Source organism: Chinchilla lanigera, unplaced genomic scaffold, assembly GCF_000276665.1.
Source record: "Chinchilla lanigera isolate Chin_1 unplaced genomic scaffold, ChiLan1.0 scaffold00005, whole genome shotgun sequence".
In the NCBI taxonomy this organism is placed as follows: domain Eukaryota; kingdom Metazoa; phylum Chordata; class Mammalia; order Rodentia; family Chinchillidae; genus Chinchilla; species Chinchilla lanigera.
This window is the reverse complement of record NW_004955406.1, coordinates 18,662,772-18,673,673: the sequence shown is the minus strand read 5'-3', so window position 1 is coordinate 18,673,673 and position 10,902 is coordinate 18,662,772. Positions and strand designations below refer to the sequence as shown.

The following is a 10,902-nucleotide window of genomic DNA, read 5'->3' as shown; positions in this document are numbered from 1 at the left end:
TTTTTAAAGTATCCTTTGCTAGGTACGGTGGCACATGCCTATAATCCTAGGACCCTGGGAAGCTGAGACAGGATCACAAATTCAAGCCTAGGTAATTTGTATCTTAGACAATCTTGTCTCATAATAAAAAGGGCTGAGAATAGAGTTCAGTGTGCTAGGAATGTAGCTCTGTGTGCGGGCCCTGAGCCCTCTCCCCACACAAAGGTATTCTTTTTCCTCCAGAATTTCCTAAAGGTATGATATATTATGACTTGTAGAACTTATAGTCCATTTGAAATGACTCCATATTTTTTTAGATATAATTCCTATTTCTCTGATAAGGAATCTACTTGTAGAATTGGATTCATCCTTTACTAGAGGCCACATACTATGAATCATGATAAAATCTTTCATACATTCATACATACAACTATATTGGCCAGTAACACAATTCACTTGCTAGTAAGAGCCAGCATACGGCTGTGAAGGATGAGATATGAAGTAAGGGCAAAGTGTGTTCTTACCCAGGGTGAGAAATTGGCAGAGATCTTACTTTCCTGTTCCCTAGCGAAACAGTGTCAACTGATGAGAAAGGTAAATAATCTTTAGAACAATTTAACATTAACATTTTAAAAAGTTACTAAACAAAGCTATTTTCCTAAAACTCTACATCTATGCTTCTGAAAGAGGAAGTTGCTTACCTCTGCCTCTGCTGTCAACTGTCTCTTCTTTGCTATCAATTGTTTTATGTCGATTCGACCTAAGGGAAGAAAAAAAGCAAGCTTTACACATGCAAGTTTGACTTACTTCATTCTGATTATTGAGTATGGCTATGATTATTGAGTATGGTTTGATTATGAGTATATAGTCATGTGTACACATCATACTGTCACCCTAGTGTAAGAAACTAAAAGAGTAAATACAATCCAAAATGTACAATAGATATTGTGAGAGGGAAAAAAACTGCTTAAAAGGAAAGGGACAGGAGAATAGAAGGAAAAAGAAAAGAATGTATATACACACACAAGATAGCTAACTATATTAATTTCTATTAGTTCATTGAGAAGGTTTATACTTATACTGTTTGATCAATTTTTTATGACTATATCTTGTAATCTGAGCAACTACTTTGAAGATAACAACACACAAAGTATTAACCATTGTTAATCTAGTATCTTGTTTTGAAATTCTGTATTGTTTTTATTGTTTTTTTTCTCTTTAAAATAAAAAAAGCAAGCTTTAAGTTAATAGATACAGCTACCTACCAGCACCACTTTCACTCACTTGAAAACCAAGCAAATGCAAAAATGATTGTGTAAACTATGGTACAATCACAAAACATGACAAAACCCTTGAAAATAAAGCTTGCTGGGGAGATAGCTCAGCGGTACAAGCGCCTGCCTGGCAAGAGCAAGGTCCTGAGTTTAATTCCCAGTACCAAAAAAATAAAAAATGAAAAAAATAAAGCTGCACAAAATACATAAAAGGAATTTTACACAGAAAAATACTAAGAAAAAAAGAACAAAACTATAAATATACAGTAAGGACAACTATGTTAATCACATGATACCATAGATCCAATTCTGACAATATAAGAATCTAGATTCCCTGAGAAGTCCCTAAAATTGAGACTACTAAGATACTGAGTAAAATATTAAAAAGTAAAATACATTTTAAACTTATTACAAACTGGTACAGATCTAGATGAGCAAATACATAAAATGAAACTAGAACCGTAGAGGATACATGAGTAATGTATGGATTCTTAACAAATGTTTGAAACCCTGAGTGCTACACTGGCAGCCACACAATATCTGAACAGTACACAGGCAACATTACAGAACAGAAAGTCTAGGGCCTGTCCCAACTTGAGAAGCCTAACAGGGTGCCATCTAAAGTAAGAACTCCTAAGGCTACATCCTTGGTGGACAGGACAGAAACAAGAGAAGGGAACAGTAAGGAATATATGTGTCTATCTGATGCTGTTCAGATGGGAAAAAGATGTCCCCCAAGAACTTACAACCCCCCTTACAAGATTTTACAACCTAAATTTACACTAGCTATGTGGTCTCAAAAACTTGAAGAATTTTATTTATTTTAAGGCAAACCCATGTTGTGTCCTCCAACTATGGGCAGATGCAATGCAATTCCTTCCTGGAAGACTACAGTATCAAACAATGCCTTTTAAAGAATTCAAACAGATACAGTTTCAAGATAAAAGGATGAGCTCATAATTAAATCATAAATGTACTGGGGAACAAGGCAACACAAGTGAGACAGCAAAAACCAAAGCCAAGGGACTCAAATTAGAAAACTTAAAAGATACTAGATTGTCTTTGAGGGGGATAAACTAAGAAAGTTTAAGGAAATAAAAGCTGCGCGTGTTGGTGCACACATGTAATCCCAGCACTCAGGCGGCTGAGGCAGGAGGATTGCAGCGTTCGAGGCCAACCTGGGCTACAAAGTGAGTTCAAGGCCAGTCTGAACTACATATTGAGACTCTCAAAAAACCAAAATAAATAAAAAGGAAATAAAAAGAACCAAATAGATTTTTCAAAATGAAAAATAAAAAGCTTGAAATTTCAAGCTCAATGGATGGATGATCAAACATATCTCAAATCAGAATTTAGATTTTTTTAAAAAATAGTGATGGAAAATACTAGAGAGATTAAAAGACGTGGAAAAGATTCCACCAAGTGGCCGACAGGAGCCAGGGCCAACAGGACGGTGCTATAGATGGATGGGGACAAGTCCACAACAGATTATTCCCGATTTAGACTGTCTGTAGACTACACTGAGGTGAAGTCATTATGTCATACCATTTTATGTTGAACATAAATGATCATAAAGACACAATGGATCAAAATAAAGTCTCAGAGAACAGGATATATAATTGTCAATGTGCCAAAAATTACAAAAAGAAAATGCCATACCCCAGTCAGGAAAGATTGCAAAGGATGCCAAAGATTATGTCCAAAACTTTGAGCTCTTTAGCTTTGTAATATCTGAAGTAAATGAATGTTATCATAAAGAAAATGACATTAAAAGAGAACTAAATGAATGGAAAGATACCCCATCTTCACTGACTGGAAGAAGATATTGTTAAAATAGCAATACTTTCCAATGTAATCTATAGATTTCAAAGCAGTCGTCATCAAAATTTCAGATGGTGTTTGTAACTCTGTATTGTCTGTATTGTGCTTGTGATATGTTATAAAATGTTGTATGTCTGTTAATGTTTCCCTCCTTTTATCTTTAAAATAAAAAAAAAAATTTCAGATGGTTTCATTGCAGAAACTGGCAAATTAGTTCTCAAATTCATATGGAAATTCTAGGGACACAAAACAATCAGAAAAATCTTGAAAAAGTTGGAAGACACTGCTAAGTTTAAACAGTCAATAGGATAGACTTAAGATTCCAGAAATAAAGACAAAAATCAATTGATTATTCAAAATGATGCCAAAATGACTGAGAAAGAGCAGTCTTTTCCACAAATGGTGCTACGACATTTAGACAGAATAAAGATGGACCCTGAACTCACACCAATATAGAAATTAACTTTCAAAGGTCAAATATCTAAAAACATTAAGAGCTTAAACTACATTTTTGAAATGTAGTTTCTTGTCTGAAATGCTACAAACCAAAACTGTTTCACATTTTGGAATTTCTTGGATCTTGGAATATTTGCATAGATTTTACTTGATAAAGTTAATCCAAAAGCAGATTATCAGATTAGAGATGCTTATCCTGTATATAAAGCTCTTAGGAGAAAATACAGGCATAAATCTTTGTGGCGTTGGACTAGACAATGGCTTCTTAGATAAAGTAGCAAAAGCAAAAGCAGAAATAAAAAAAAAAAAAACCATATAAATAGGATTCCATCAAAATTTAAAAGTCATTTTTGTGCTGCAAAGGACACCACCAAGAAAGAAAAAAACAGCACAGAGGAAAAGAAAAACGTCTGCAAATCTGATCAGGAGCTTAGATCCAGAATATACAAATTAATTTAAAAATAAAAAGAGTTAAGCAATTTAATTGCTTAAGATTTAACCAATTTGGGCCGGTGTTATAGCTCAGTGGCACAGTGCCTGCCTGGCAAGTGCAAGGTCCTGAGTTTGATTCCCGGTAAAAAAAAAAAAAAAAAAAAAAAAAAGATTTAACCAGTTAAACTTAAGCATATTTATTCCCAGTTCCTTATTCTAAAACTAATCTTCAAAATCAAAATAAAATTAACCTTGTACAGAAAATCTTTAAAATCCAAGCCACTGCCCCCAAAATAAAAGAAAATTCTCACTACCTTATAAGGTTGAGTGACCAATATTACTAGTATTTTGATTAATATAATTTGCCTTTTTACTTTGGGAAAAATTCATGTATTTCTATTAAAAATGATTCATGTACACTATTCTATAACCTATTTTTTCACTTAATATATCGTGAACATCTTTCCATGTCATTACATACTCTTCTACATTTTTTTATTGCCCTATTATTCTGTTTTTCATGGCTGAAACATTATTTAATCCTCTATTGGACATTTTGACTACTTTTATCATTTCACAATATGGCAGCTGAGAAAAAGACATGGAGTATGAAAAGGACCAAAATGTATCTAACCAGAGCTGTCTGAGAGACAATACAGTAGTTGATGTAATAACAGCTGAGAATTTCCCAGAACTGTTGAAAGAGGAAGATAAAGACTAAGTCAGGTCAAAGAATTCTAAGGAGGATAAATAACTATTTACTTAGATACATCACAGTGAAACTGGGTAACATGTTTTGTTGTTGTTATTTTGCTTATTTGGTCATAGTAGGAATTGAACTCCGACAGCTATATCCCTCCTCAAACCCCAACTCTTTTTTTGTATGTTTGTTTGTTTTTCTTCCAGTAATAGGAATTGCACTCACAACCTTGCGCTTGCCAGGCAGGCGCTGTGCCACTGAGCTAAATCCCCAGCCCCTAAACCCCCACTCTTTTTAAGACAGGGTGTTGACTAATTGCTCATGCTGGACTCACATTTGCAGTCTTCCCATCTCATTCTCCCAAGTAGCTTGAATTACAGCTATGTGTGTGTGGCGGGGGGGCACTATTCAAAGCCAAGAGAAAGAAAAATATCAACTACGAAACAATTGCAACTACACAGCCAACACAGGTAGTTGGCTTATTTCAATGGAAACCAGAAATACTAGAATATCTGGAACTGTCAAGAGTGGTGAGAATTACTTTTTAAAAAGGAAATTAAAAGATAAACTAGAAACTTTTATAAGTAAATGGATGTAACTCCAGACCATATTCGTAAGTGAAATAAACCAGATGCACATGTGCAAACATTATACGGTCTCCCTAAGTGTGAGAAGCTGAAAGAGCAAATAAGATACAAAATGTACAACAGTTTTAAATCAGGAAGAAACTGTTCAAAAGAAAAGAGGAAACTAGGGTGGGGGATTGGAGAAGAAAAGGAAAGGCAAAGCAAAAAATGAAAAATATATACATATATAGTAGTTAAGATAGTTATACTACTAATTTCTCTTCGTTCATTGAAAAGAAAGGTTTGTGCTAATATTGTTTGGATAATTAAGTGCTGATACCTTGTACTCTAAGGAACTAATTTAAAGATAACAATATGTAATGTATTAACCATTGTTAATGGTTAATTAACCAATGAATTTTAACCATTAACCACTGAAATTTTTTTCTATTTAAAACAATAAAAAAGAAAAGAAGGAAATTAGAAGTCAAAACATGAAGAACTTTGAGGACTTTAAGGAAACTAAGAATTTTAAGCAGGAAAGTGATCAAACACTGGAGAATGAAGACTCACAGCAGAAAGACGGTAAATCTAGACGAGAGATGCTGCTGCCCTGAACCAAAACACTAAGAACGGTGAACAGAGGGTAGATTTGCAACTGTTCATAAATTGGTACCAGATTAAGAAACAGAAGACAAATATTTATTTGATTTTTCTATCAATAAAGGAATATGCTTTTATATTTAGTTGTCCTTATAGAACCAGATTATTTCATAAGTAAGCTGTACATTTCATAAAGAAATGAGTACAGAAACTTTTAGCCTCTGTAGGAAAGACGGGAAGAAGACATTACAAAAGATTAATCCTCACTACTCGCATATCATTCCCCAAGGCAACCTATCCCTAATAACCATCACTACAAGATGGCCTTGAGAGAAAGGATGCGAGGAAGGAGGTTTGTACTCACATTTAGGAGTCTGCTGGCCCCACAGAGTATGACAGTAAAGTTAAACAGGTGAAAAAAACATATTAAAAAGTAAATTCAAAGTTGGACACAATAGCACACATCAATAATCCCAGCTACTCCACAGGCTGAGGCAGGAGGGTAACAAATTCAAGGCCACTCTAGGAAACTTACGAGACCCTGCCTCAAAATAAAGAATAAAAAAGGGTAGGGGATGTAGCTCAGTGTGAAGAATGAGTTCAATTTCAAGTACAAAAAACCTACCCATATTTCTTCATCTTAAAAATAACTCTTCATATAATATTTTAAAAACTCTCTTACCACCTTAGTCCACTACCTGTTGCTAATAATAACAGTACCAAAAGAGATTTATTTTGGCCCATGGTTTTGGAAATCGAAGGCAGAGACTGAAGGCAGTGTATCTCCCTCCCTACTTCCCCTTCCTTTACAAAGCCACTAGTCAAGGAAGATAACTTTACCCAGCCCCAGTCAGATCATACACACCACAGCAAGTTTCTACCCTCCTAATATTTCACAATGAAAATAAAGTCTAACATGAGCCCTACAGAAAGACAAACTGTATTAAAACATATACTGTAACTACAGCCAAATTTAAAATTAAAACCCTGAGCTCACATGGTGACACATACCTCTCATCCCAGCACTCTGGGGGTGCTGAGGAAGGTGAAATGAAATTTAAAGCCCAGCCAGGGCCACTCCGCTACTTAGTGGGCCCCATTTCAAAATAAAAATTAAAAAAAGGCTGGGGATGTAGCTCAGTGTGAAGGTCCTGGGCTCGCTTCCCAGTACCCCACCACCACAGAACTGAGATGCTGATAAGGCAAGAATGAGGTCAAGCCATATCTGCAATGCCTGCCTACTACTAATACCACTACCTGATAACAACAGATAATTATTTTTTACATGAAACCTGAAAGAACCTAACTGATAAATCCTTAAGATTGGTTTTCCTAACTGAATTCCAAGAAATCAGGCCTACAGCAATAATTTTCATGAATGTTAATCAGCATTTGTGAGGTTTACTGTATCTAACAATGCTAAAAACGTATTCCACTTTTAGCCAGGGGTGGCAGCACACCCTGTCACCCAACACTTGGGAGGCTGAAGTAGGAGGACTGACTTCCCTAAGTTCAAGGCCAGCCTGGGCTACACAGCAAGCCCCTGTCTCAAAAAATTCGAAAATAAAACAAACCTCTTGTTTTAACAGGTTTTGAGATCTTTCTAAAATCACACACTTTATTGCCTTAAGACAAGTAGCGTGACAATCTTTAAGGCAAGTGAAAGTGATCAGGTACGGCATGTATGTATTTCATACATGAAATGTATGTATTTCAACATCATTGTATGTATGTATTTGTATGTATATGTATGTATTTCGACATCACTGTATGAAACAGTGATGTTTCCAGGGAGTGCTGAAACGTGGAGGGTCAGCAAGCCTGTACTACAAGACCAGCCCTAGGGAGTTACACTCTTCCAATTAGGCTGGTTCTTCAATGATTTTCACCAAATCTGTTCCCTGTAACAATCCTGTGCTTCTGTTATTATACCAAATCCACTGCCAAAGTAACCCAGGAGAAAAAAAAGAAAGACAAATAACCAAGCTCACTAGGTTGGTAACATTTACTCATTCAGTTTATGTACTCATTAAATAAAAACCCAGTAAACGCAGGGCACTAGGTTATGTATCTCAGGAGAAATACAGAAGCAGAGGCTTATAATACACATAAAGACTACAGGAGTATAAAGCAGGGGTGGAGGGTGGGGGAGCTTTAGCAGAGGAAGTCAATATTTGAGCTGCAGGGCTGGGATAGAGCTCCATGGTACAGTGCTTACTAAGCAGGCATGAGGTCCTAGGTTTGATCTCAGCACCACAAAAGAAAAAATAAATTAGAGCCGAGGCTCAAATAATACAGAAAAATTACAGTGAACATATGCTAGAAAGACTTTTCCAGAAAAAAACAAGTAACATGAAGCTTTACTGAGTTTGCCGAGACCTGGACCTGTGTCAAATGCCTCTAAATGCCAATCTTAAAAAAATGAAATATTAAAAAAACCAAATGCCAAGCTTTCACTGCTTTACAATATGTAAAGCTTGTGTCTAAGGGTAGCTCTTATCTACTAACGAATTACATTCTAAATCAGTGCTGTCCAATGGAAATAGTATAACATAAATCATTACCTCATCTTAAATTTTCAGCCAGGTATGGTGGCACATGCCTGTAATCCCAACACTTGGGAGGCTGAAGCAGAAGGATCAGCCAGCCTGGGCTACATAATGAGTTGAAGTCTAGCCTGAACTATGTATATAGCAAGACCCTGTATCAAAAAAAAATTTGTTTTTTTAAGCCTAGGAGCCATATTAAAAAGTAAAAGAAACAGAAGCAAGTAAATATTTGAAATCTGATGTGTATTTTATAATTATAATGCATCTTAATTCAGACTAGCACATCTTAAGTACTCAGTCACACCACACTGAACAGTGTATTTCTACTAGCTACCATACTGTATGATGTAGTTCTACACCAAGGGTAAATATACTTTTTTCTGTACAGAGGCCGAGGATACAGCTCAGGGGCACAAGCTCCTGCCTGGCAAGAGCAAGGTCCCAAGTTTAAGTCCTGGTACCAAAAAAAAAAGTAATAGGCCAGACAGTAAGTTATCTTAGGCCATATATGCACAACTACATAACAACTACTCAAATCTACTTGGGGTGGTGACAGTTGTTTTTTGAGACAGGACCTCACTACGTAATTAAGGATGGCCTTGAACTTACGGCAATCCTCCTGCCTCAGCCTTCCCAGTGCTAGGATTACAGGTGTGCACTACCATGCCTGGCTTCAATTTTTTTTATTTATTTTTGGGGTTTATTTTGTTTTGTTTTGTTTTGTTTTGTTTTTCATTGCATTTGTCAGAAACCAACTTAAGACTGAACATGAAGGGCTGAGAATGTAGCTCCGTGACAGAGTGCATGCTGAGCACATATGAGACCCTGGATGCAACCCTCTGCAACCCACACAGCCACCCACCGACGCACCCAAACACACACATGCACACTGGAATAGGCGTGAGTTTTATCAGTCAAAATACAGCAAGGTAAAGATGACCCACTCAAACTCATTAACTGTGAAAAATTTAAAGAGGGGAATTTTACAAATACATGAGCAGGATGTAAGAAAAATAACAAAGGATGCTATGGGATCCTACAGCTGGTACCATAAATCAGGAGAACTGTTGCTATCCTCTCTGAAACCCAGAGAAAAAAACTTGGTTGGACAGGAGTGATGGTTACCCAGCAGGCACAGGCACCAAAGAGATAAAGGCACTCACTTTACTTTCCACCAGCAGAACTCCTCCCCACAACTGGCCAACACTACCAGAAACCACAAAGGCTGGAAGCCTATTGATACAGTCCATTCGGTCAGCCTCCAAGTTCAAAACCTCAAGTAGAAGAGTGGAAGGGAAAAGGAAGACAGCATAGCATGACTGGAAATGTAACCCTTGCCTATGAGACAAGAGAAGTCTGTCGTGAGAATTTCTACACAAGGTTTCATTGCTCCAAAGAGAAAAACAGACAGGTTTTTCCTCCTCGGATGAAAATTATTCTTTTGATTTACCACTTTCCTTATCCAGCCTAGACTTACCAACACTCTGTTATCATTTCTATCCTTTCCTTAACACCATCCCCAATTTCCTGGCCCCACCAGCCCACATGCCAACATCAGCCATTCACTTCCACTAGCTCTACATTGCCATGTACTGCAGACTTTGTTTGTTTGTTTGTTTGTTTGTTTGTTTTATGAAACAGGGTCTTGCTATGTAGTCCAGGCTGGCTTTGAACCCAGTAAGTAGCCCAGAACGGCCGCAAACTCAAGGCAATCCTCCAAATCCTGGGATTACAGGCAGGCAAGACCACCCCTGGCCTGCAAAAATAATTAAAAGGCTCACTCCAAACTGTTAACCTTCAACCAGGCCTGAAATGAAAAGATGTGATCTTTGTCCATACCTCTTGATCAATTTCTATGACATTCTCACAATAGTAGTTCAAAATCTTTTCAAGTTCCAGCTTACCAAGCAACTTTAGTTGTTCTCTTTCTGTACCAAATCCTTAAATGTCCTCTTTCTTAAGGTTTAGTAATTTAATCACTTTCTCCAATGTTCTGGAGTCAGAGGAAAGGATGGCCCATCTTTTTCAAAATTAACTGTTCAAATTATTCTATTAATCCTTCCCATATCCTTTAGGAAGCTGTTGACAAAGTTCCCAACCCACCGAGTCTTTTATATTGTCCACACATATTTATCCACATTCTTTTAAAATTGTGGATCTGAAATTGTGAGATGGATATTGTCAATGGCACTCAAAATCTATAGTTCTACTACCATTTGTCAAGTGTTAAACATGTACTATTTAAAAATATACATAATGGAACATCAAACCTATCATTTAATAAAATTTACTATTAGGATAAAAGTGAACTTTTTAAAAAAAAAGACTTTAAAAGTTACACAGTAATATATTTCTTACAAAGATAACAGCAAATAAAAAAAAACACAGCTTGGGAAGCAATACTTTGAAACAAACAACAACTCCATTTAACCCCCATGACCCAATCCTGTGTGTTTTCCTTTAATATATAATGTCTTGGGGCTGGGGATTTAGCTCAGCGGCAAAAGCGCCTGCCTGGCAAG

At 36.5% G+C, this 10,902-nt stretch overlaps 1 protein-coding gene across 1 annotated transcript in view; it reads right to left on the bottom strand.

Moving 5' to 3' along the window:
* Soat1 (sterol O-acyltransferase 1) overlaps positions 1 to 10,902 on the bottom strand; it is a gene marked incomplete in the record, with an annotated part of 64,316 nt that overhangs the window by 34,993 nt on the left and 18,421 nt on the right. Inside the window, 1 exon segment of the mRNA XM_013521162.1 lies at positions 681 to 739. Coding sequence (XP_013376616.1) covers positions 681 to 739 — 59 coding nt within the window.